Here is a 25,796-nt window from a genome sequence, read left to right on the forward strand (position 1 = left end):
TAGCAATAAACATTCCAATAAATATAAGCCTTCATTTACCAACACACAGTATTGTTCCTGTGGTGCCCTGGAATCCACTAGTATTCTATATTTTTATGCTGATCATACAGGACAGTCTGCTGAGTGCCTGTGCTGTACATTGTAGAGGAGACCCGCTATTATCCTTGTGTTCAAATTGCGTCATAGAAACTCTGAATTACATTTTTTCCCAAAGGCTGATGTGCTGTTAAGATCTCCGCTGAGTGCTTAACTGATCATATCAGCTATGCACTCGGTGTACAGTGTGTTACCTCGTAGTGTTGTTTGCTATTGCAGATTTTTCTTTTGACTTGTTTTTGGGGATGTGGTTACTTTTACACTGGCCAGTAGGAGGCACTGGTGAGTCATTTTTCTGTAGACTAATTCTTTATACTATTCCAGTAGGTCTTGAAGATCGAATGTTTGAGCAGTGCTACTCCATTTCCCCCCTCCCCCCCAAAAAAAAATACTTAAAAAAAACTTTAAATAACTATTAAATGTAAATAACTGTACTAAAGCCTTTTCTTAACTTTTTTTTCTCATATTTTGAAACCTTATTTATAGCTCTTAGTTCTGTCCAGAATGGAAATAAACCTTTATGAAGAGGAATATTCTTGTGTGTGTCTGTCTCCAGGTGAGGTTGCTGGTGGTAGGCTGGTGTCTCTGGTTGTGAAAGAGCAAGAGAGGGCAGGGTTCTGGCCATGACTCGGGTGGGCAGCTATCCTCCTGATGCTCCAGCCCCTTTAAGCTCTTGCTCCAGCGCTAGAGTGGACCCTGACCAGTTCAGTTCTGCCTGAATCTGAACACAAGCCGGATCTCCTGACCTGACAGGAAAATGCTGGGTTTACTGGACAGTGCAGTTCAGCTATGATCATCCTGGGTTTTTATGTTAATTTCAGTGATCTGCCCAGGCAGTAACCATATAAAAGTGCCCTGTTTTTTATTGGCATGTATTACCTAATATGCACGAGAAAGCATTTATAAAAACAGAACAGTAGTACACCCCTGGCCATCCGCCAGCACACTTGCATGCACTCCGTCCCACATCTCTGGAGAAGTGGTCACCCTGGCCGATGCTCAATCAGTGGGTGGTCAAATGGGTGACAAAGCAGAAGGATGGTCTTATAAAGTGTAATCTCGTTCTTCTGTTTGTGGTGTTCCAGGAAGAGTGTGTGTCCTGTTTTTAGGTCAATTAACAGTTTCAGAAACAACAGAAGAAAAGTTCTGCAGAAGCCCTGCTCCAGCGTGTTGGATGGTCATGAACCAGAGGAAGACAAGTTGCAGCTGTGCTGGTTTACTTGGTTCTGTCCTGCTGCAGTAAAGTGATCCAGACTTTACTACACTGCATGGAGAGGCTACAAGATCTAAACCCTGTTTGCCCTCCCAGAGAGACCTGCACACACTGAGCCACCAGTTAATGATCCAGGTGAGAATAAATGCAAGGGTCTCAATTAGATTTGAAGGACAGTCTTGGATTAACTGAAAAAGGGGGAAAAAATCACAGATTTTCAGAAAGAGTGTGCCTCCACTGAGCCTATATCCCATTCCTGAGTCAGGAAGCCATGCCCAAGAGAAAGAGATGGCAACCTTTTATTAATCTTCATTTTGACTCGCAATGTTATTGAGACATCTTTACAGGGCAAACTGGAACTCCAAATGTTACATGTTCTCCAAATGTACCAACACACTACTTGCAGCCCTAAAGGCCATGGGACTGTGGTGGCTCCTGGCACCCTGGATCTTTCACGTTCATTTACAGTTTAATTTTAAGATCATGAAAATTCATAAGCTCATTTGCAGTTCTGCCCCTGCTATCTATACACACACCAAGAGGCCAGAGGGTGGAGAAGGCCCGTGGAGAAGGGGTTGAAACAGGAGCCATTTTCTGTATTTCAGGTTCGAATGAGGATTCTGGGGGCTGAATGCTTCCAGTTCTGTGGTCTGGATATACTTACAGGAGGTATAAACAAGGCTGTCACTGCGGAAGTCTGATGGTAAAGCTAAATTTGTGGGGATGCAAAAACGGACAGCGGTTCTTGCTTTTTATTTGTTAGGGAGCTGTTTCAGATCATCTGCAAATGAATGATATAACACAGACAATAATTAAGCAACAATGACCAGAACAAGACCATTATTGTACATCACAGACTGTGTTACATCTGTCATCTACCAGAAAATCAAGCTGCTCCTCTCTGTAAGCTGCAAATTGTGTTCTGGTAACATTCACCCGTCACAGCAAATGGAATAAATCTGATTTCCACTGCGGGCAAAATGCCCTTGTGATTCATTTACTCTGGGGCAGACAGTTTGCCTCCAGGAAAATTCACATTAAATAGTTATACTGCTGTCTTTCTCATTGCAAAATAGGATATCAGCTTAAAAACAATGTAGGTATGTATTTCCAAGCAACAAAGCTTGTAACATTTTTATATAAATGATGGTTTCGAATTTAAATGCATATATACTTTTACACTATCCTTCTGAATGACTGTCATTTAAAAAAAAGGTAAGTCAAATTTCCAGTAACTCACAGCATATACAGCATTGTCATAGCTCTGCACACAACAGCTTGGATAAAAAAAAAGTGTAGAGATCTTTCTCTAACTGCTCATCGTAATAAGTAAAAAAAACAAAGGTGAGCTTTTATATTCAGTGCGTTCTTCCAGAAGATGCCAAGACATGGACTACTGCTAATGAAACATGGTAGATCATTAACACACACACAAGTGGTTACGACTGACAGACCTCAGGTACTTCCTCATAGCATATTAGAAACATGAGATGGTGCTCAGCATGGGGAAAATGTGCTATACAAAGTAAAGATTGGGTGTTCAAAGACTGATTCTCAGTACAAGGTGATTCAGTTGACCACTAAGTGAAAACACGCAGAGTTCCAGTACAGCAGAAATCATGGCAGTTCTTTCTAGGAAATGCTACAGCTGATGCTCCTGCACAGCCCAGGAGGGACGTTCTACCCAGCTCATGTTCATTATCAAAACGGCGCTGTAAACAGTCCTGGAGTTGAGTCGCCAGAAGTGTCCGAAGTGCCACTTGTGACCACTAGAGGGCGGTCTAAACAGGCCACTGCCTCTGGTGCCCTTCCTCCTCGTCATCTGAAATTTAAGTCAGTGCTGCAGTGATGTGTATGGGCCATGCCATACGGTCAAGTAGGATAATAAAAGCTGTTCTGAAGCCCCTTTCCTTCTCCTTCCGATGTAAAAGCAGCAGGGGCAACACTGCTAGAAAGAACCAATGAGTGAAATCCATTCTTTCGGATGCAGCAGAAGCATGAAGCGATGTAAAAGTTGGCAAAAATCCTGTTGATAAAAAAGTTCCGCTCCTGTAGAGCACAAACAGGAGGATTCACAGTGTCTTTATGACCGGGCTGCAAAAGAGAGGTCTCCCACCCCTTCTGCTGTAAACTGGGAGTTGCCCCCCCACCCCCACCCCCTCCAGTTCTTCTCCTCCATCTCCCCCAGGGTTTGTGAGATGCCAGAAGGGTGACCCCCTCCTCCCCCTCCGCACTCAGGGGCTGTAGGGAGGGGGCTTCTCGTCTGGGGGGTAATACGGAGGCGAGTAGCGAGGGGGAATCTGGGTGGGCCACATGTAGCTGGCCGCAGACTGCGAGTCATCGGAGAGGCCGGAGGAGTCCGGGAACATGCTGGAGCCCTGCAGAGGAAAGACACCCGGCAGACTGAGTGAGACCCGCCCCGCCCTCCCCCAGGCCCGGGGGAGGACGAGAAGCGGGTGCAGATAGCTCTGCCCCTCCCACCTTCTTTTAGCCAGACTAGACTGACTGTTTCTCAGTGCAGAAGCAGGGGTTTCTAGTGGGCTGCCATTTTTACATTTAAATTTAACTTGAAATTTGCCACTTTATTCAAAACTGCACGCAGAAAAAAAACCCCATTGGACTGAGCACGCTGCCTGCTGACTGGTGAAACAAAATCCCACTAATGGAACACAAGTTGGTTGTTAACCTGTGTTTCAGCACCAGTCACAGGACAGTCGATTTTAAAATATTCAGAGACTCTTGATGGGGAAACTGCCCACTCAAGCTGAGGAGACCCTACCTCTGTACTACTGCATGCAAGTCAACAGGACAGGGAGAGAGACAGCACCTGCAGGTCGTAGGCAGTGTAGGGCGGCAGGCAGGGGGCGCTGTTGTAGTAGGAGCTGTAGGAGGCCACCGGAGGTGGGGGCTCACAGGAATCCCGAGGGGGGTGAGGGTCTGGCTCATAGCTATCTGGGCCAGAGCTGGGAGTCTGGCCAAAACACAGAATAACATTTACTGCCCCACTCAAAACACACTACCGCTGGAAGACTTAGGAAAAAAGCAGTAAATACATAAGTTATTAATAAAACACTGGCGCACAGTAAAACTGTCTCAGCGTCTGAAAAGTGTAGCTGAGTATGTCTGAAGCAACAAACCTTTGCTATGGTACGTTAAAATGAAAGACACAGGCACAAGAAGACTGCTCTGCAAATGTGCTGAATCTCAGGTTTTAGAGAAAGGGTGATAGATTTAGCACTCTAGCTGAGGCTGAGCCAATTCCCAGCACATGTTTAACAGCAATGGAAAGAAATGCAGAAATATTGCCGTCCTGTGACGCCAGTTCTCAACTCAAAGGTTCACAATGGTGTTGAGGCATCGGAGCGCTGGTCTCACCATGTCTTTAAATCCCCCCAGCACTGCGGCTGTGACAACTCCAAGAAACAGAGCCACTATATTTAGTATTGTGGCCGACCACAGCAAATGGTAAAGATGCACCACATCCTGACAGCTCCGCACGTCCATGTACTCGTGGTAGCCGCCCATCACCTCCATGCGGCTGGAACACAAGAGGCAGAAAGGGAAGAGTGGATCAGGGGACCCGGTGGACCGGAGTCAGGCTGGAGGCCCCAGAAGGACCCGGCCTCTCATGCGCACCCCTGCAGGGGAGGAGGAGCCCCGGCAAGCAGCTAGGAGCACCAGAGCCAGACTCACACCCCATCAAGCAGGAGCCAGACTCAGGACGTTAGACAGCCACGCTTTCTCACCCAGCCACAACCAAACAGCGTAGCTGTGGGAAGTAAACAGAAAAGACCTACTTCCAAATCATGGGAGTTCTCTGATTTTTTGTCAAAATGTCTTTGCTTTGAGTTCCTAAGAGAGGATGATCTCTGAAACAAAGGTGAAACAAGAGGCAAGGCTGTGTTTGTGATGAAAGGCGAGGAGGTAAAGATCAGAAACTGACCACGATGGGCCTGTTGTCTTGTGACCTGGTGCAGAACTGACACCACTGAGCAGCCAGGGGGAGGAGGGGGGCAGCACAGTCTGAAGGAACGCTCCTGCAGTGGTTTCAAGCAGCCCTGCTCCTCCCCAAGCGCCTATCTCATGTTACAGATCCCCCTCCTTGTGACAGAGGACCCACTGCGAGGCGAGACAGTACAGGGCTCTGCTGCACGCGCACGTCTGTTTATACCAGGACTGGCCAGCTCTGGCCCTTTGGAGCCACACTAATTAGACCTGGCCTAATTTGGTCCCTTGGTCAGTTTGACTGGCCCCTAATTAGCCCTCTTCCTAAGTATGAACAGGCGATTGTTGAAAAGCAACTTAAGTACATGCTAAACCGCTGCCTGCAGATTCCAGCGCCCTCTACATATACAGTTTCAGAGGAAGCCCAGTCTTGGGTGCAGGGCAGAAAGGGCTGTGGTTGTTTACTAGCTTTTCCACCTGTCGTTAGAACTGAGAGGACAGGGAAATGGAGACGCACTTGCCGCAGTTGTACAGGTCACAGCAGTAGCAGGTGTTGCTCTTCACACGCAGGCTGCAGGATCCCCGCGAAGCAGTTTGGCAAGGCACCTGGGAAAAACAGAGCACCATGGGTAGACAAGACAGACGCCATGCTCCTCATCCTCTTAACAAGGGCACGGGAGAGCACTGGACATGTAAAAAGTCATGTTATTATAGAAGTACTCTTCTGTGTGTTAATTACATGTCAATACCAACTGCGTGTCAGGAATGCAAGCTGTCAGAAAACAGTCTGCTTATATAAACAGGTATAAAAAGGGTGGTACGGTACTGCTTGTTGCATTACTGTAGACTGACTGGCTGCACAGAACACAAACAAGGTTCTTTACCTCTTGGTCATCAATAGATGTAACACTAGAGTAGTATTTGCATCTTCCAGCATACAGAGGCCTCAGATCCTAGAAGACATTGTTTTTACATCAATATACGTGGAAACAGAATCTTGCGTGACAGAAACATTCAACAACTTGAAATGCAACATTTTACCTTTTAAAGTTACACTGTAAAATTGCTAAGCGATGTTTTTGTAAGTCTTAACGGGTTTTGTGATGCCAGTTTGCTGTCAGGCTAACACAGTGCCGGCTATCAGTGGGATTAACTTCAAACAGCTGCACAGCAGGTACAGACAGACCTGCACAACACTCACAATGTGCCTCGCAGCAAACACACCGTCCACAATGGCACAGCAGAAGGCAGCCACCACCCCGAAGCTGATGAACACAATGGACGCCACCAGCTGTGGAAGGAAAGACACACACTCAGGTGAGATCAGCCCCTCGCCTCATGTCCTCTTTGCCCTGTTTAATTTAACAGTCCTGCTCCTGAAAACCTCTTCTGGAGGGCCTGTAACCCTGGAAACAACTAGGAAATGGCTCAAATGTGACTGAACCCCTTCGGCCAGCTGAGTTACAAGACACGACCAGTAACTGCAAGACCTTCCGTAATATTCACTATAGTTCAAAACACTTAGAACACATCGAAAGATAGTCATTAGGATATCTTGTGCTGTGGTAAGCAACAAGATTTAAAATGATTTCCTTTTGCAATTACAGAAACAACTAAAACATCTCAGCTGTAATGTAAATGACCATGAAATAGTCAATCTTGGCACTGCCACACATGTGTGTATAAAGCTTTGACTAAAGCAGCACTATCAGTCTTACTACGGTAGTTTATATTGAGCAGAATATGTGCTTTAAAGACACTTTTCGATCCCCCAGTCTGAGGATCCACAGGTTGTGCTAATTCAGTATCTTTTTTTTTTTCTCATCAGCACTTCCTCAAGATTGAAATATTTTCATACACTGCCTGACCTGGCTAAATCTTTGGTCAATATAAAAGGAAAAGACGCAGTTAATTACAGGTATTTCAGTGTTAAAAAAGGATTCTTTATCGACAGACACAGCAACAGGCAGTGTATGAAATCAAAGGCAGGAGGTCTGGAGTGACCACTGCTGGCTTTGCTTTCACTGGGTTTTGACGAAAGCAACACAGTCACTGAGCTGCTTTTCATCGGCTCCGGTCTCAATCACAGTTGCCCGACACTGTGCCGGCAACACAGCTGCAAGAATTTATCTCACCGGTAAAAATGTAAAAGGATAATTGCTTTAATATGTAACAAAAGCATCTGGATATGCTACAGTTGTGTACGTTATCTCATTTGAAAAAGACTGGTACTCGGACAGAAATAGACAGATCCCTGGGGGAGACGCATTCTAAAGAAGCTGCTGTTGAAGATGAGAGCTGTGCGTTTCTGTCTCTGCTGCTGGGAGCAGGAGCAGGCCTGCCAGGCAGGCTGGGATTCAGCAGCTCTGGGGTCACTTCTCTCTGGTGACGGCTTGTTCCTGGCCCCGGGCCCAGCTCTTTACTGGGGCCATTTGTATCTTTCATTAAATAAAGGCAGGAAAGATTCAATTACACCTCACCCCACCGTCCACAGCAAATCAGCAGCCATAGTGACAGTCAGGGCCTATTCAGTCTGCAACTGCAAAGACAGTGCTGCTCCGCCATATTAAAGAGACGGCCCCGGCTCTCGAGAGCAAGGACACGCCTCCAGATTCCCTGTCCAGCTCCCACTCCAGAACCAGACCCGTGGTTCCACTGGGCCTCCAGGCGTGGGACGAGAGCCCTGGTTTACCAATCTGAGCCAGCGAACATCCGCGCTAAAAAAAAATCATTCCGAGGCCACCTATGCATTGTCACCCTGATTAAAGCCATTTAAGCGAGTAAAAACTAAAAATGCGCTGTATTTTCATTTTGCTTTTTTCAGCACGTATATCTGTTTGGCGATTGCAAATGCCCGACCCAGCACAGGGCTTGTTTCATAAACAGTGTTGAGCTGGAGTAAAGGAAGAGGTTCAGGCCAGACAGGAAAAGCACATTAAGCACTTCAGTGCTCAGCCTCCCCAGTGCTGCACACGCCGCCCGCCCCCGGCCCCCACGCTCACAGAGCAGCTGGCGGGCTCTTCACTTCCACTTCTTCCTCACATTCCTGCCCGGCACTCCGCCCTCCTCCCGTTACACTCCGCTATTTCTGTTGCCACCTCACGAGGCATCCGGTATCACGGCGCTCCGGCGGTCCAGGACGAGACATACGGGCCCTTCGGGGGGGCTGCGCTCCCCTCACAGTCACACGCAGGGGCTGCTCGCGGATCGAGACCCCAGACCCTTCCTCCAGAGCTCCCACGCGCCCCGCGGGAAACGGAAGAGGGAGAGAACGTACCATCTGCCTTTTGTTATCGATCAGGTGGGCTCCAATGATCCCAAGAAACGATCCGAATCCGAGCTGAAAAACAAGTGGGCAATGGAGATCGGAATCATTTTAAAATTCCCCCTTCAGTGTGAACGAGCCATGGGCACCGAAAGCTCCAGTGGTTTCTGTTTTTGGGAAGGGAGTGGACAGTAAACCCACTGCCAGAGGTCATGTTCTGGTTCCCTTCCAGGCCTTGTTTGAAATGTCACAGCCCACATTTTCACTGCTCTGTCCTCTCCTGCTGGGGAGAGCAAGGTCAGGCCTGGGCTCCGGACATGACCAGAGAGCTGATTTACGACCTGTTTGAGGTCCTCCGCTCTGGGCCGCAGGGTTACAGCATCACGATGTGGTTTCCACACAGAACAGGGGACATGAGAGCTTCTCTCAGCCATGTTTGTGGGCAAAGCCTGCCAGCCTTTGCAGCGGGAGTCTCGAAGCTCTGTTCTGCAGCGCAAAACTTCCTGACCCACTGAAAGATGGCAGAAGCACAAAGATTTCAAACAAGCCAGGGAGAATATAAGTGTGGAAAACCAAAAATAAAATTAGGACTTTTTTTCTCTTTAAAACACAGCTGGGGATTTCAAATGGGCTCTATCCCATGGAAGGAGACATGGAGAAAACCGGAATGATGTGTTTCCTTTCTTCTCCTTTAAGCATGGAATAAACCTTTACTTGTTCCTATGGAGCAAACTATGCGCTTGACAAGGGGTCAGGCCTACACAGTTGTGCCACACCTGGGTTTGCTATGCAAGGTATAGCGTTATCAGCTTTAAATTAACATTTCTGACGCAGCTGGTTGGGGGATGAAGGGTGACAGCTGGGAAGCCCTGACTTCAATCAAGCAGTTACTGCATGTCGCCTGTCGGAGTCACCAGTGGGTTCCTCCTCCCGCCCTGTGCAGTTTGCCTTGAGCTGATGTGTGCAGAGACAGCTGTCCATTCCAGAGTGGCTGGGCATAAAGAAATGTCATTTTTTTTGTAGTTGTTCACAGACTTTTAGCATCAGAGAGTGAACAAAAATTAATACATCAATAGCATTGCTCAAATCTCATTAAACTGTACTGAGCAAAGATTCTATTACCCATAAAGCTTGTTTAAGAAAATAAATAAAAAAACATTAATGAAAACACTATTCTGAGTGTTGTTTCTCCTGCTGCACTCTTTGGTGGGAGACAATCTATAACACGCACTGACAACTTTAAGAAAGCCGGATTCCACTGCAGGACATCTCTGGAAATGTGGCTCATATCATTCAGGTCATAACGGGGTTTAGTCATGCCGGGTTGTACAAAGAAGAAAGGCGAGGGTTACAGCAGCGCCTCTGGATCCGTACGTACGATGACACCGGGATAGTAGCCTCCCACGGTGACGTTCTGCGTCCGGGTGGTGGCAGCCAGTCCTATGGTCAGAATCAGCAGGGACACGATGAGGAGGGACACTGTCACCATGATGGAGTTTCTCTTTCTTCTCTTGAATGAACCTTCAAACACACAACCCCAACATGAGCCTTTCCCCAGACAGGACCCCAACAACAGCAGTCTGGACCCCAACGTGAGCTTTTACTCAGGACCTCAACAACAGCAGTCTGGACCCCAACATGGGCCTTTCCCCAGACAGGATCCCAGCAACAGCAGACTGGACCCCAACATGGGCCTTTCCCCAGACAGGACCCCAACAACAGCAGTCTGGACCCCAACATGAGTCTTTCCTCAGACAGGACCCCAACAACAGCAGTCTGGACCCCAACATGAGCTTTTACTCAGGACCCCAACAACAGCAGTCTGGACCCCAACATGAGTCTTTCCTCACACAGGACCCCAACAACAGCAGACTGGACTCCAACATGAGCCTCTACTCAGACAGGACCCCAGCATCACTGTTGTGCTCAGTGCTGAAGAAAGTCCTGTCTATGGGCACAAAGATTTAACCACACGAGTGAACTAAAACATTATAACACCAACAACAGACAAGTGTCAGAAAGGCAATAAGGGACTTGTCTTACTTTGAGTAGAAAACTTATTTTACCCCAGAAAACACGCTTCCTATTTAAGTGAAATATTATGCCATAAGAGCTAGAACACTGTGCTCTGGACTGGAGGTCACAGGTTCAAATCCCAGGTGGGAATCTACCGCTGAACTCTTGACTCGGATCACTCAAGCAAAGGCCCAGTATCTTCCAGGTCGTCAGTGGAAACCAGAATTTGTTCTCACTTGACTCACCTAGTAAAATACAAATGGAAAAATCTCCTTATACCTCGAATCCTATCGATAGCGACTTTCTCCCAGGAGGATACACTCTAGTTAGACGTGAGATTTACTAAATATTTAAATCTAATACTAATACATTATACTGACGAACTATACTGACGAACTGACGTTTTCTTTTAGGTGTCTTTTAGCACCTCAATGAACAGCTTTTTTTCATTTTAAAAGCGGACAAGGTGTTCTACTACGTTATTATGGTTCTCTCATACAACGTTAAATAGATCTTGCAAGCTTTCTGACAAGAGCTGAGCTTTACCGTGAAACTGGGAACCTTCTTTACAATGTATTTAGCAACTTAACATCCGAATTGTTGAATTTAACATTCTACGTCGCACATAGTCTGTTACGCGTTTGCCTTCGCAGGGAGAAATCAAAGTCATTTAACCATGCATTATTTTTACAAAAGGATCAGACTTTAAAAGACACGAAAGTTGTTATCATTCCACCTACATCTGAAAAACTCCGAACGTTATTAGAATTGACTTGTCTTCTAAAAGCTAATTGAACAGTACGGAACCTCCAAAAAACGTAGATTTCAATAACTATACTATTTCTAGTATGATACAGAATACTATTGCTGTGTTCTGTCCTAATCACAGAAACTTCAGACAGCCCAGTCAAGCAATTCCAATTGAACTTCGTCTTTACGCATGCTCTAAACTCGCTTTCCAATTCCACTTAAATCACAGCCGCACCTGCGCAACAAGAGACGAAAAGGGAGCAAGTCAGTTAAAGCAAGAAAATACAATTCATTTCGAAGCACAATGACAGATCTGTAAATACTAAATTGATACAGGCATCCTTTTCTCTTGACTATAGACTGTGCTCACGGACAAGTGAGACAGCGCACACGACCCGTCTGTCGACGTCCTCTCGGAACCGAACTCATTCCTTCTGACAACGCGCATCGAGGGAAACAGTGAACACATGCCAAAAAAATAAACCAAGTCGATGTTAGGAAGTAATAAATACTGTTTCATGACGCAAAGAGGGACGTCAGAGTGCCAGACGTATCTTCTTAAGGTTGTCCTTAAATAGAGGGGTTCGTACGGGTGAACGCGCGACTTCGCATACAAATTCAGCGGGACACTGAGCAGGGCGAAACCAGAAAACGTCGCACTCTGCAAAAGGGCTCCTTCGAATAAACTGAGCAGCACAGAAACCCCCTGGAAAACACACGGCAACCACTGGACTCCCAGCCTCTGCATTGACCTTGTACATACCAGCTGTGGCTGACAGACTTATTCCATTGGCTTGCTGCTCCTGTCCGGGAGGCATGGCGAATTTCTAAGGCGCCGGACAGGTTCTCCGCTACAGTACCGCAAAGATTTAGAAAACCGAGCTCCGACGCGGCGGTGCGGGCAAAGCCTCAGGGATGAACGTCAGCACCACCAGCAGCGGTGGACCATTCCTCTCCTGCCTTTGCAAAGCCTGACGATACTCCGGCAGCCTGGCTCCCCCCTGCCGCGGCGGTCTTCTCATTTTCCTCTGCGCTCCAGATCCGGAGCGTCCAGGTCTCGGCAGCCCGGGGCATTGGGCATGCGCGGCTCTGCCTGCCGTCCGATCGATCGCGCAATCCGAGCGGCACTGTCAGCGCCTGTACTGGGTTACATTTCCTGCTTTATTAGAATTACCGCTTAGTTGCAAGCAACTCTAACGGTGTGAGCAGGTTTATTTTCCACCAGCTATTACCCTAATTTACATGTTCTCGAAATGCGTCTTTTTATCCTTAAGCCAACGTGCAGCTCTGTGCAATTATAACTCGTAAACGTGTTTCATATCAAAGACGTGCTTAGAGGGAAAAACTATCACTAACAACAGCTGCAGCAGCGACTGTAGTCGTAGCAGTTAACTGACTGTCCCCCTTTAAGTAAATTAATGGAACGAAATTATCTGTTTAGGAGCATCCTTTATCCCCCCAAAAAGTCTGCATTTTCTCCTGTAAATATTTAATTGTAAACCTACAGGTCAGACAATTGCAAGTTAGTTATAGATAAGAAGATTAAAACAACATTAACAACGAATACGTAAAAACAATTACGAACAAGTACATTTTAAACAATACATTAATAAGAAGAATACAAACTTCAAATAAATAACAGGACAACGAGCCCCTGAAACGAGAGACGCAAGGAGGAGAGTTGGGAAAGAGATCCCCCTTGTGGTTCAGTGGAACATTCCACAGCGGCAGTCTGGAGGTCCTGCAGTGAGGATGCGGTAGAGGGCTGCTTTCCTGAACAGCACGGACTACATGCTGTCCACTGTCCTGTTTACATCTCACAAAAGACGCTCTTGACGTCTGTGAAAATGAAGCGGCAGTTTCAGGAACGCATCGGGCAATGCGGGGCTACGCATCCGTGGTAAAAATGAGAGCACATTCCTGATTTGGAAACCATGTAACTATATACTGATTTAAATAGTCTAGGCCGTGGCAGAGTACGAGTGCGGGGACCGACTGTTGCAACAGCGATGACGATAGCAGGAAGAGGAAGATTGAGACAGTGATGCTGGAGAAGTCCGGTGTTGGCTGAGCAATTAGGCGCAGGCGTCCCTTGCAGCCCGCGAGTTAACGTTATACTACAAGAAAAGGCTGTGTCACATTCCAGCCATGCCTGAAGCCAGCGCCGATAGCAGCCCAGCAGGCGCCTGCGGTGTGGGCCTTTGATGGTCGCGTATCGCCCGGTCAGCCGGGGACCAGGCGATAGCGGGATGCTGACGCTGCGCAACACGGAGCTGTGTTTGCAGAACAGGGCAGAACACTAGAGGGCAGGGCACACCCTGTGTCTGGTGGCGATTCCCATGAAAAGGGTCACTCGCAGCCGCGAGAGAGCGCCGAGGAGGCGCGCGGAGGACTGTCACAGCCCATCCACTGAGCGACTGGATGAATGAGTACTGTCTTATCATACAGTCAGAGTGCAAATTGTTCATGAGGACACGTACACATTTCCCTACACATCTCCCTACACATCTCAGAAACCCATTAATTATCCGCAACACATCCTGACTCATTGTTGCAGAGCGTTTTGTTCTCAAAATAACTTCTGGCCTCATTGATGCGGGTATTTATTTACGCTGTTGATTCCTGTCATTTTTTTCCACAGTCATAAACCAGCCTGTTTAATGTTGTAATGCATTTACAACGTTTAGTAGTGCAGTAATTCTAATAATTACTGTGCACTTTACAATTATGAATTACACTTATTGGGTCGAATGGCCAGCCTCTTGTTGGTAACTTTTTATGTTCTATACAGAGGATTGTACATCAAATAAATCTCTCTTGGGCGGGAAAAAAACATGATTTGGATTATTAAACATCTAGTTTAAATTTCTCATGTAACTCATATGAACGTAAATCATAAAGATATGTTGGAAGAAACAATATATAGCTCTTTGCAAAAGTCACAATACTGTACTTTCTAATATAATTAACATATTTTACGGTAAGGATACTATTTCTAGCCCTTCTCTTTGGTCGCTAAATGACACGAGAATACATATCATTCACACACAAAAAAATGTCTTTCAGTAAAACAGACATTTCTAAAGGTTTTTACAGTGCTCCTGAAAGATGAAAACATAAAGACAGTTCAGGCCCCTGAAAGCAGATAAGAGATAAAAACAAATCAGGCGCTCAAGGGTGTGTTACTCCTTTCAGCAGAACACTCCTCCTTTTTTGAAAATAAAAAAAAAATCAAAGCTGCAAATCAATAAGCAGCACAAATCTCCCTGGGCATTCGGGTCGGGGGGACTCTTCGCGCACAGAGAACCTCCTCACGGTAAATTCACGGCGGGACTGTGCTGGACGTGGGCAGAGGCGCCCGAGGGCCACCTGCACACACGCGCCCAAGACACCCTCCTGCTCATTTGGTGTCTGAGAAGGAAGCCCATTCCGTTTTATATTTAGGCAGGACAACTGACCAAGCAAGTTCAAGCGCACGGCCAAGTCTGAGCCAGGAAGATAAAAATAGAAACCGAGCCCGGTCCGAGAGTTTTGCCCTGTGTCCAACTTGGGGCCCGCGCTGATTGACAAGAGCATATTGACTGGGGCTAAAAAAAATCTTATCTTTTACACCAACAGCTCTACTACCGCCCGAACTCGGGAGACAAAAGAGTTCGCCGTGCGTGTCTTGAATACTGTGGAGCGGAGGAAACTGCGCAGCGGCCAAAAACTCCTCTGGGATTAAAAAAAGGCTCTCACGCTTCCCCCCCAGTCTCCTGCTTCGACAAGAATCCATTCACTGCGATGTCTGCCTAGCGGGGAAGAGGACTCCTTCAACCAGCGCGCGTCGCAGGCGGCTCGACTCTCCGATGAAAGCAGAAGTTATTTTCTGACCAACTCAGAGGCTGTTTCAACAAGGGTTAAGCAGAGCTCAAGACTCCAAGGCAGCGTCCCTGCTCAAGACACCTCGAGGTATCACGTCTTCTTCAATTATTGCAACCTTTAGCGGCCGGTAGACCTAAAATAAAACGAGCAAATTCGAATCTTTACGCGCATCGTGCTTTAAAAAGCTAGGCGCTCTTTTAATCGGCCTGCCGATACATCACTTTCGGATGCATTTAAATTTAGATTCTCGGGCTTTGAAGCCTGAGTGTAAAGCGATAGCAGGGCTGCTTTATTATCCGGGGAGAGCTGTAGATGTGATTGGCTTAATAAGTACTTTTTTCCGCTCTAGAATCATGGAGCCGGATACCACCGCGGGCGGGGCAGAGGAGCAGCACCATGGAAACTACCTCCCGAAAGCGGTGAGCTTTTCTTGGGGGTAACTGGGGGCACTGGGCAGCGCAAGCCTTCACGCTGGGCCAGAAACACACACACACACACACCACAGGTGCCCCGGTCAGCGGACTGGGTCGCCGAAAGCCACCGACCTCTTTGTGCTAAAGCCGGCGGCCGAAGTTTGTGCTCGGCGCTGATAAATGGGTTTTCCGAGGAAACACGAACGGTCGTGCAGGAGGCGATCGCTAATCGCCGTGAAATGGCAGCAGAAACGGCGCAAAATGTGCTGTTGGAAGATCCGTTCTACACAATACACGAGCAGTTGATATTTTATGTACTTTACGTTTATTAAAAAAAAAAACGCGCTATCTTACCTCAGGTGAATGATGTTTGGCAAACCCCTAGCAGAAAGCGGTAAAGACTTTTGAGCTACTTAAGCACTTCAAGAGAATGACATTACCGGGAGCCCCCTTCCCAGAACAGGCTCGGTCAAGTTTTCCCTGTTGGCGGAATTTTGGAATGTAGTTAAGAACTCGGTCCGCTTGGTTTAATCTTCACAAAGTGTTTTTTTGACAGTGAAAATACTTTTGCGGTATATATAGATAGTGAGAGAGGGAGTGGAAAGATGGTTTCAAAATTATTTTTAATCTCCCTGGATGCAGTTACGAGGAAATTAACGTGACGACGTTTTGGATTAAGGGTTAATCCGAGACGGGTTCATCTGTGTCCTCTTCCTTTGACTTCCATAGCCGTGGCGTAACAGTAAAGCTAAAACAAAATGTATGTATTACTTTCTTAAAAGACCGTTTTGTGCTTGTGGGCGTCTGTTGATCCAACATGAAAGCGTGTGGGGAGACAGTTCGGCCTGCCAGCGTTTGTCCCAGGTAACCTGCACGGGCACACAAACAGAAACCCTTATCCGAATTTTTCCACATTTTAAAATTGTTGCCTTTAGCCGCCCTTTATTGACGTGCTGAATTCACACACTGTATGTCTGGTTACTGAAAACAAAAATCAGTTTTGCAATAACGGTACACTCATTCTAAAAACGACCCGAAGAATGTGAGTTATGTTAGAGTGTAGCCTCTGTAGTAGCTGTGATGCGGAGTTCTGCTTGAGGTGTGATGCGCAGACCGATGGCTCTAGGTGCTGGTTCACACAGGTGCTCTCTTCCTCTGCAGACAACAGAAGGAGATAAAAGTGCAAAAGAGTGGGGAAGAGCCACTGATTTCCTGTCCCAATGTCCCAAATGCATTTAAGAGGATTGAGAGGGAGGAAAGTATTTTTTAAATGATAAAAATATCTGATCAGTGACTTCAGGATTAAAGCTTTTGTGTCTCCTCCTTGTTTTGCTAAATTCCCTCTGCTGACACAATGCTTTAAGAGTGTTCCTCCCCCCTCGTAAATAAACTCATTTCAATGAAGCCCCAGGAATTGTGCATGGGGCAGGGCTACAGACTTTAATCTCCTGGCTTGGCGACAGACAGGAGCAAGACCTGATCTAATTATCGTGATAATAAGATTTTCATTGAACCCAAACTGAGAGGACTGTGTTTACTGCGCTATTTCATCTACATCCTCCAGATCAGGGACTGGTGCCAGGCTGCATGGTCAAAGTTTGTAACAAATCACAAGAGAACATCTGGCTCAATCAGTGATCTTTGGCTTTCCTGAGCCCGGAGGACTAAATTCACAGCAAGAGTCATTTCTTGAAAGTCCCCTTACAGTTAAAAAGTTATTACAGTGCCCCCATAACATTTTTACTTGTATCATTAGAATTAAAAATGCAAACATCTTATTTAAGTGGAACTAAGGAAATATTCATACAACATATTGTTAAACAGGCACACCTGTCAAGTATAAGAGTAAGGATTTCTCCCGTAAATTCACTATAATCAGAGACTCCTGTTTTTTCTTCAGGTAGATTATTATGCGACTGAAGAGAGTAATGAGTGACTAATATTTTAGAATTTGATCATTTTAACGCTGAAAAAGCTAATTAGAACTGTCCTTGTTTCTTTATTTCTAATTAATGTTGATTGATTTAATTTTTCTCTTTTTTGGTGCACTTATGTATTTACCTTGTAAATTGCCCCAAACACTGTTTGGTGTACATGGGCACTGAAATAATTCCTTGTTGTAGACCAAATATATCCATGCCTTTCAGAACTTCTGAATTTGTGCATTGAAATGGTCACCGGTATAGCAGTAATCTATGTTTGCCTTAATAGTTAATAATTAGCCATTCCGATAAGCCTTTTCATCACTATCTGTTGTCAAGGGAAACCCAGGGAACATCTTCAGATAACCCGGGATTTTTGTTGTGCATCACTGAGTTACAGATAGAGAGGATTCTCTCATGACTCTGTAGCAATCAGTGTCTCCTAGCTAGCCGTGAAATGTTTGTGTTCTGGTTACAGTAAATGAGAACTGTTCCTCTCAAGCACAATAAGACACAATCTCTGTTCCGGAAAAAAGGAAGATTTTTACATCAGATTTCACAGATGTATAAAAAATCTTTTTGTTTCAGAGATGTACATTGAGATACATGTTGGCCGTGCCTTATCTGACCGAAAGCGCTGGTCACTCCTGCCTCTGATGAATACTTGACAGGGGGGTTTCCACCGGCAAGCCTGCAGCTCTTCCTGTGGCTAAAGAATGGGACAAATCAGGCAATATTAGTATATTCTTCCTTCAGAGTACAGAAAAACACAGCAGTTGTCAACGCAGGCTTGTTCTCCTTCTAGAAAGACCCCCACTGATATTGTAACACACATTCAAAGGGCTTTATTAACGTGACCGAGCAATTGCAGTGTCGCCAAAGCAGTAAGAACGAGCAAACATTTACAAATATTTAGAACAAAGACGCAGTATTATTGGAGAGGCTCACTGTTTGATGCTCAGGCTGGGCCACAGCTCTGGAGAGTTTTTCTCCGCCCTGCTGCAGCGGGAGTGGGAATTCTGGGAGTTGACGTGTTGTTGGCCGCTCTCCCAGGCAGGTGAGACGGAGGCCCAGCAGGAGCCGGCTGCCGCAGAAGGCTCCGAGGAAGAGGAGGAGGAGTCCGAGGAGGAGTCCGACGATGAAGAGCCTGGTTTCGAGAGGTGGAAGCCGAAGCCAAAGCCGAAGAAGACCTGTAGGGAGGTCATGGCGGATCTGAAGAAGTTTCTCTGGAATCCCGAAACCAGGCAGTTTATGGGACGGTCTGGAAAAAGCTGGAGTAAGTGGTGAAGGAGCTTAGTCTGTCAGGAGTAAGGAGATTGATGAGACCTGAGTGTCAGGGGTCAAGAGACAGAATCGCATTTTGTCTTAACTCATTAAATAATGTTGCAGTGTAACTATGTTGCATTAAGCACAATGATGGTCGCAACATATTCTGTTTACTTTCAGCTGGTGAAACATACAGAAAAAAACAGAAAACTGAGATGCTATAATGGTTCAGATAATACTGAACAGTCTTCCTTTCAAAGGCTTGTGTCCTGGTACTGTCAAAATGTTTTCTGGAGGTTTATTCTCGGAGCTCATTTGTTCAGACTAAGCAAGGGAAGGTTCCTGATCTCTGCTAGCAGTTAGAACTGCGGTTTGGGATTTCAGCACCACATTTTAGCACCCTGTGCTTCAGGTACCATCTCTCTTCCACAGCCTGTAATTCTCTGGACACAGCCCAGATCTCTGCATCTGGAGTCTGACTCTTCAAGTGGATGACACAAATCACCCGTGATTTTCTGTGCGTGTTTTTTGTGTTGTTAGGGCAGTAGGTGGGAGGTATGGAGATGCAGTGATCATTATCATCCAGTTTTTTTTTCCTTTTTTGGCTGCACTGCGCCCACTTTAGTCTGTATCATGCAAGTAACATGAAGTCACTGTTTATATAGGTGTGCAGATCGCACGCTTCTCCTCTGTGGAACGTGGGAAAACATCCTCTCCGACAGAGCTTTCCAGCCATCTGTCCTCCTGCCAGGACTCACATTTCTCAGGCAGCTCTACTGTCTTCTTTCCTGCTTTCCTGAAGCTCGGCGGAGCCTCAGGGCATTACACACATTTCACACATGTCCGCTGAGACCAGCGGCGGCACTGGTCACCATGGCGATGCACAGCGAGCGTGGTTCATCTCGGCAAAACCCATTCGCCGCTAAAGGGTGAAAGTTCACAGAAGTATAAGACCTGGAAGGCATTCATTTACTTCTGTGAACATTTCTTATACTGGCATGAAAAAACAGCACATTTTGTTGTTGTTTTGTTGTTATTCTGAGTTCTGATTAATTAACAATCCCCAAGATTGGAAAGGGAATAATTACTGCACGCCACGTTGTGTTACTACTTTCACGGCTTACATACACTTCCTTTTCCTGTGCGCATGCACCAGCTAATCTCCGTACATATACATGCATTACCCATATCACTGCGGCCCATCCCAGCGGTTCCGCCCCCTGTGAGGCATCACTGCCTCTCCCTGACAAAAGCACGTGCTTGAAGGAAGCCTGTGAGGGAGTTTCCCCTGGGGCTGTGCGCGTAACGACCCCATAGCTGACCCTTCAGCTGCCGAGCGGTGAAACTCAGAGGGGTCAGTGAGTGCTGCTTTGAAACGGGAGCTAGAAGGCTTCACTGCGAAGCTGCTGAAAAGTACCGTGTGTCCCTTTAAGAGAGCCGGTTGAAAAGGAGGACAATACCCCAGTGGAGTGATCCCAGGTCCATGGAGCTGGCCGGCTCTGTGGCTGCGAAAGACCGTCTGTCTAATAGCAACCGGAGGTTCACTGTGTTCCTGAGTGAAAGGACAGCTGGGAAAATTCTCACTGAGCTCAAACAGAAACTCCTTTGTCAATCCGGGACCCAGTGCTGGCTGCAAGCTGCCCTTCTAACTGCACAGCAGCTAAAGCCGCTCAGTGTTGTTCAAGCGCAAACGTCCCTTGATTAGGAGTCAATGGAGTTTCAGTGGAAGATTAACAAACCCAAAGACTCACATTCCATTATTTCTTTATTTTTCACACATGACAGGCAGCCGAAGTTTATCATTAGCAGATAAAAATGGATTTTCCCCCATCTGTCTGATGTTGTGTGTTCACGTGCAGCCTCTCTGCTGGGATATAAGTCTTTCAACAGAAAGGTTTCTTTTTTTACAGTCCTTGACTGAGGAAAATCTAGTGTTTTGTCACCTGCAGATATCAGCTGTTTTTGTAACTTCTCTCTGCTCTATGATCCTGTGCAAGTAAAGTCTTTTCAAAGCAATGAGACAGAGGCTGAAATGAGCGTACTTGCAGTCAGTACTGGCGGATCTCACTGGCTGTACAGGAGTGTACAGCGGTCTGGCCGGGCAGCGCAGGGTGTATCCCAGCAATGAGATCAGCCCCCTGCCAGCTTCCTGGACAGGGACAGAGCCGGAGGTCAGACTGTATCACACAGTGTCAGATTATATGGTGCAAGTTCAGTTCCAAAGAGTGATGCAATCCCCGTCCATGGGCTGCGAGCTGCAGGAAGGCTCGTGACAAAGAGGAGGAGTCGCAAGGTGCCTGATTGCTGATGACCCTTAATGGATCAATCCGCCGATCCACATCCCGGAGAACCGATATAGCAGGCGCCCTGGCTGGGCTGCGGTCAGGTTGGCTCGGGGTTTATCCTGGGGACGCTTGGCCGTCCTGTGACCTTGCTCACCTCTCTGTTTCAGGCCTCATTATCCTCTTCTACTTGGCTCTGTACTCCTTCCTGGCCGCCATGTTTGCAGCCTGCATGTGCGGCCTGTTATGGAGCATCAGCCCGTACAATCCCACCTACAGCGACAGAGTGGTCCCGCCAGGTGAGAGCCCCTGTCCCAGTGCCCCAGTGCCCCAGTGCCCCAGTGCCCCACAGTCCTGCTGTCCCTCTGTCCTACTGTCTCACAGTACAGCTGTCCCACTGTCCTACTGCCCCAGTGCCCCATTGTCCTGCTGTCCCTCTGTCTTACTGTCCGTCTGTCCCACTGCCCCAGAGTCCTGCTGTCCCCCTGTCCCACAGTCCTGCTGTCCCTCTGTCTTACTGTCCATCTGTCCTACTGCCCCACTGTCTCGCAGTCCTGCTGTCCCTCTGTCCCACTGCTCCGCTGTCCCACAGTCCCCGTGCCCTGGTCAGTCAGAGTGTGCAGTTCGTGAACAGGCTGCAGGTCCTGACTGTGTGCACGTTGCCCGGCAGGCATGATGATGTCGCCCAACCTGAACGGCTTCGACATCTCCTTCAACGCCTCGGACCGCAGCTCCTGGGAGATGTACACGGAGGCCCTGCAGTCCTACCTGAGACGTGAGCGAGTCTGTCTGCGCCGCGGGCGGGGGTTACTGAAGCATGTAGAGACAAAACGTTCTCAAACTGCGTTCATTAAATCGGGACTGGAGGGCTTTGCTGTCAAAACTGCCTCCCAGTCGTCTTCGAACAGGTTTGTGCTTCGTTTACCGAGTCCCGTGTCAAGAAACGATCTTTTTTTTTTCTCACAGCGTATAACGACAGCCTTCAAGAGGAGCGGAATATCGACTGCCGTGATAAAGAAGACTACTTCAGGCAGGACTTTCAGCCAGAGAGCGCTGAGCGCAAAGCCTGCTGGTTCAAAAGGTCCTGGCTGAAAGAGTGCTCGGGCGTCCAGGATCCCGACTTCGGCTACTCTCAGGGAAAACCTTGTGTTGTGCTCAAGATGAACCGGGTAGGTAAGACAAGGCACCACACGGGGGCGCAACTGCAGAGCTGGAGCCGAAATCCTCTCAAAGCTTTTTTTTTTAAAGTTTGTGTCAACCTTCCTCTGCGTCATCTGTGACACACAGCTTTAGCACAGCCCAACGAAGAAGGAAAATTTTGTCTCGATATTTTGAACGCGCTGTTGCCCTTTAATAACATTTGTTTTCTGAAAATGCTAAAAAAAATGTATTGTTTCATTAAAAAAAAACGATTTCTGGAAGAGAGTACATAGGCTTGTTTATGACCAAACCTGTAGACTATTTTAGTGTAAGAGACTATCTGTGTTTTGTAATAAAGCGCTTTAACAGCGGCGGTTTTTCCCAGCTGTTTTGTAAACGCACAGTGACACCTAGTGGCTGTAACTAGAACAGCGTCCCCTTTTCCTGGCTCGCTGCCGTGGGTCATTGCTGTGCGTCAGTGTTTCTCGACCTGCGACCTGCAGATCCCGGCTTCCTGCTGTTGAGAACGTTTGGCTGAGAACATGCCTCCTCTTTCGATTCCCAGTCCTTGTGTAATGTGCTCCTTTTTCAACTAAACAAAAAAAAAACTTTGTAGAAAACGCTGCAAAGCCTTGTGCCGGATGTCTCCTGTTCAATCTGGGCCTGGGTCTCTCGCTGCCAGAAGCAGGCTCACCTGTTGAAGTGATTGCTCTTTCTTGGCATCTGTTTTGTAAGCACACGGGCTTCAGACTTTGAATTATAACACAAAGCAGCCTGTGGTTTGAGCACCTAATCAGCTGGAGTCTTAAATGCTTTAATGTGGTAAAGTGGTTACTACGTTCTAGTATGTAAAGGAGCAGACAGCCACCAACAAACAATTAAAAGCAATTTTACTGCCATCAGCTTGATCGCCTAAACCCCTTGTTTACTGTTATGATGTTCACATTTTCAATGTATCTGTAAGCAGTATTCCTGCTAGAAAAATCATGGAAAGAATGTGTGGAGATAATATGGAACTAAATCTCAGGGCTTAAAAGGCTGTGCCTGTTGGAGCTTGGCTTGAAATAATGCCTCAGCCACCAGCATAGTCAGACTCGAGCACCCGCCTGTCCCATCTCAGCCCGTAGGGGGTTTCTTACCTGTGCAGTATGAATAACAACTCATGTTTATATGAAACACTAAATGCATTTGATCGTGTATGAGAACCTTTTCCTTACGCTCCGGAGGCTCTTGACCGTTCTTTCTGTCTCTCGATCAGATCCTGGGCTACCTGCCTGGAGAAGGCACTGCTATCAACGTGACATGCCATGCTCAGGTACCCATCATCCTCTCCTTCCCGAGTCTGTCGTCTCCGGGCTCCGGAGTTTAACCTTTTGTGCTGTTTACTGGCGGATATTTAGGGTTGAGGGGGGGTCAGTTTTGTTTGCAGTGGGTCTGTCTGTGATGAGCTGCAGCACAGCAGCAGGAAACCCAGCCGCTCCGCAGGCGTTCTCCGGTAACACAGTGCTTGTCATTTCAGAAAGGTGGACCAGAAAACCTTGGAGACGTACAGTACTATCCCGACAACGTCTTCAGCAAGACGTACTACCCTTACTATGGAAAACTGAGACATGTGAGTATGCTGGTAGTGTGTTTTCTTTTCACCTTATAATTAGGTTTGCTGGCTCTGTCTTTCGTGACTGAATATACAGGCTTAAGAAAGCAAATTCTTTTACTGGAGACATAATTTCCTGCGAATCGTCTTTATTTGTGTAATTGACCTCTTCTGTGCACAAACACAGACACCAGCGTCTGGGTGTCTGTGTGTGACAGGGCCGTGTCCCTGTCACACCAGCGTCTGGGAGGAAGAGACGTGCCCTCTAGCAGTCTCTAGGATCTCTAGGATCGCGGTGGTAGATGCGTGCTGCCTTAATGAATGACACCCTGGCTGAATGAATGACTTCCCCAATGAACAGATGTTGAAGTTTGTTTCCTTAACGTCTCTGTATGGGAGCATACATGCAAATAAGTGTATATGACAAACAAACTGAACCCTGAACTCTGAACCCTGAACCCTGAACTCTGCTCCCGATGGTTGATGAGTGACATCCTCTGCGTTCTGCCCCAGGTGAACTACACATCCCCGCTGGTGGCGGTGCAGCTCCCCAGCGTGCAGCTGGACGTCCCCCTGACGGTGCAGTGCAAGCTCAACGGCAAGGGCATCATCAACGACTCCCCGTACGACCGCTTCCTGGGCAGGATCACCTTCACGCTCAGGGTCGGGGCCTGAGGACGCGGGGCTCTCCAGGCGGCTACGGCTGGCAGGGGGTCTCTGGGGGGGGGGGGCCCGAGGCAGGAGGGAGCGGGGATCTCCTGCAAGCGAATCGCCGTCGATATCTGGAGCCGTAGCACAGAGAACGCTGGATGTGTCGAACCCTCTCTGTGAAAGCCAGGGTTACAAAAATAACATGGCCGTGTCCCTGTCACACACACACCACCACACCCGCCAACAGAATGACACCGTCAGCAGTGGTAATACGTTAACAGAAGCTGTATTTGTCGGTGACTTGTATCCACAGATAATCCTTATAGGAAACACTAAGCACACGGTCAGCAGAGATAGAGGCAGGGCGATTGACCACTGTAGATCTAACAGCATTCCTGCACAGCCAGCTCTAGTCAGGTACACACACACATAGATGTCGAGGTTGTTCTTTGACCACTTGTCATGTGATTTTATGAATGAGGGAATGACACTTTATTAGGAAAAAAACGAAGAATAATATTCACACGTCACCATCATCACCATAACGATTTTAAATCTTATTGAGCATATAGCCGGGAGAATACTGAAAGTCTAGTTATGCGTCACTTGATTTTATGTAACATATTGTATTCTAATGTTATTCCTGTCCACCACTATGGCCTTTGGATCAAAATCACTACCTGGAATTGATGGAGGAGCGAGGTAATTTAATGTTACAACCACTAGGAGATCAAATGAATTACAAAACAACTCAATCAGAATTCCTTTTCCATTTCTGCATATTTACCTATAACCTAACCTACCTTCTTCTTTGGCCACAAGTAGCAAGCAGAAGGAAAGAGAATTCAACGGAGACTAAGTCTGTCATCTGTAGACGTGTTGAGCTTAACAGTAGTTTCCCAGTGTCACTTTTAGCTTTAACCCTGAGGATGATCATTGTTTGTCTTATGTGTTGTGTTGCCTCCTCTTGAACAAAATTTAAATAATTAAGGTAGTGTAATTATACAACACTATGTTTCGACATTGAAAATCTACATTTGGCTTTTTCTCAGCTACAGAACCAGTAATGTGCCTTTGTTTCATAGCAGAAAAGGGACAAGTGATGCCTAGACCCGTAAACAACTGTTGTTACAGGTTTTAGATCATTCTGACCAGTAAATCCTATATAATGTTTTCATTGTAGCAGTATTTTGCTTGAATGCAAAATCTAGCCATATTATTTTCAATTCATATTTGTATTAATTCTTAACATTTTGTGACAGCAACAAACCTTATCACTAGGAAGATTAAAATTTGAAAGAAATACAATTGACTGTAGTAGATGTTACTATTGTCTAGCCCTTATTTTCAGACTTTTTCTGGATTTTACAAAATTCACT

At 46.8% G+C, this 25,796-nt stretch overlaps 2 protein-coding genes across 7 annotated transcripts; one reads left to right on the plus strand and one right to left on the minus strand.

Moving 5' to 3' along the window:
• Positions 1-1,589: 1,589 nt before the first annotated feature.
• Positions 1,590-12,314, minus strand: tmem255a (transmembrane protein 255A). Of its 6 annotated transcripts, none has more exons than XM_088924761.1 (10): positions 11,798-11,907; positions 9,898-10,040; positions 8,532-8,594; positions 6,441-6,545; positions 6,139-6,207; positions 5,772-5,860; positions 5,107-5,178; positions 4,685-4,847; positions 4,137-4,280; positions 3,433-3,687 (listed from the first exon to the last, which is right to left on the minus strand). In XM_088924761.1, exons 2-10 carry the CDS (start codon positions 10,006-10,008, stop codon positions 3,544-3,546), a joined length of 960 nt encoding a protein of 319 aa, XP_088780887.1. In that variant the 5' UTR covers positions 10,009-10,040; positions 11,798-11,907; the 3' UTR covers positions 3,433-3,543. The 6 variants fall into 6 exon arrangements, with proteins under 6 accessions (XP_088780886.1, XP_088780888.1, XP_088780884.1 ...); XM_088924756.1 differs by lacking the exon at positions 11,798-11,907 and adding an exon at positions 12,049-12,242 and having other exon boundaries at positions 3,435-3,687; XM_088924757.1 differs by lacking the exon at positions 11,798-11,907 and adding an exon at positions 12,049-12,242 and having other exon boundaries at positions 3,437-3,687; positions 6,456-6,545.
• A 2,244-nt stretch (positions 12,315-14,558) lies between these two features.
• On the plus strand, positions 14,559-24,827 carry atp1b4 (ATPase Na+/K+ transporting family member beta 4). Its single transcript, XM_088924764.1, has 9 exons — positions 14,559-15,236; positions 15,499-15,568; positions 18,538-18,760; positions 21,203-21,331; positions 21,703-21,807; positions 21,999-22,201; positions 23,431-23,487; positions 23,692-23,784; positions 24,280-24,827. The coding sequence occupies exons 2-9, from the start codon at positions 15,503-15,505 to the stop codon at positions 24,439-24,441; spliced, it is 1,038 nt and encodes a 345-aa protein (XP_088780890.1). The 5' UTR covers positions 14,559-15,236; positions 15,499-15,502; the 3' UTR covers positions 24,442-24,827.
• The last annotated feature ends 969 nt before the right edge of the window (positions 24,828-25,796 follow it).

Source organism: Atractosteus spatula, chromosome 9 (genome assembly GCF_055471065.1).
Source record: "Atractosteus spatula isolate fAtrSpa1 chromosome 9, fAtrSpa1.hap1, whole genome shotgun sequence".
Lineage (NCBI taxonomy): Eukaryota > Metazoa > Chordata > Actinopteri > Semionotiformes > Lepisosteidae > Atractosteus > Atractosteus spatula.

Bases quoted from the DNA above. Each gene is read 5' to 3' on its own strand.
- tmem255a (XM_088924756.1), bottom strand. From the start codon at position 12,103: ATGCCTCCCGGACAGGAGCAGCAAGCCAATGGAATAAGTCTGTCAGCC. The intron at 8,595-9,897 runs GTACGTACGGAT...CTTGTTTTTCAG, and splicing joins GCTACTATCCCGGTGTCATC to CTCGGATTCGGATCGTTTCT. The intron at 4,281-4,684 runs GTGAGACCAGCG...TGTTTTGGCCAG, and splicing joins TGGGGGGATTTAAAGACATG to ACTCCCAGCTCTGGCCCAGA.
- atp1b4 (XM_088924764.1), top strand. From the start codon at position 15,503: ATGGAGCCGGATACCACCGCGGGCGGGGCAGAGGAGCAGCACCATGGA. The intron at 15,569-18,537 runs GTGAGCTTTTCT...CCGCTCTCCCAG, and splicing joins GAAACTACCTCCCGAAAGCG to GCAGGTGAGACGGAGGCCCA. The intron at 23,488-23,691 runs GTACCCATCATC...TTGTCATTTCAG, and splicing joins ACGTGACATGCCATGCTCAG to AAAGGTGGACCAGAAAACCT.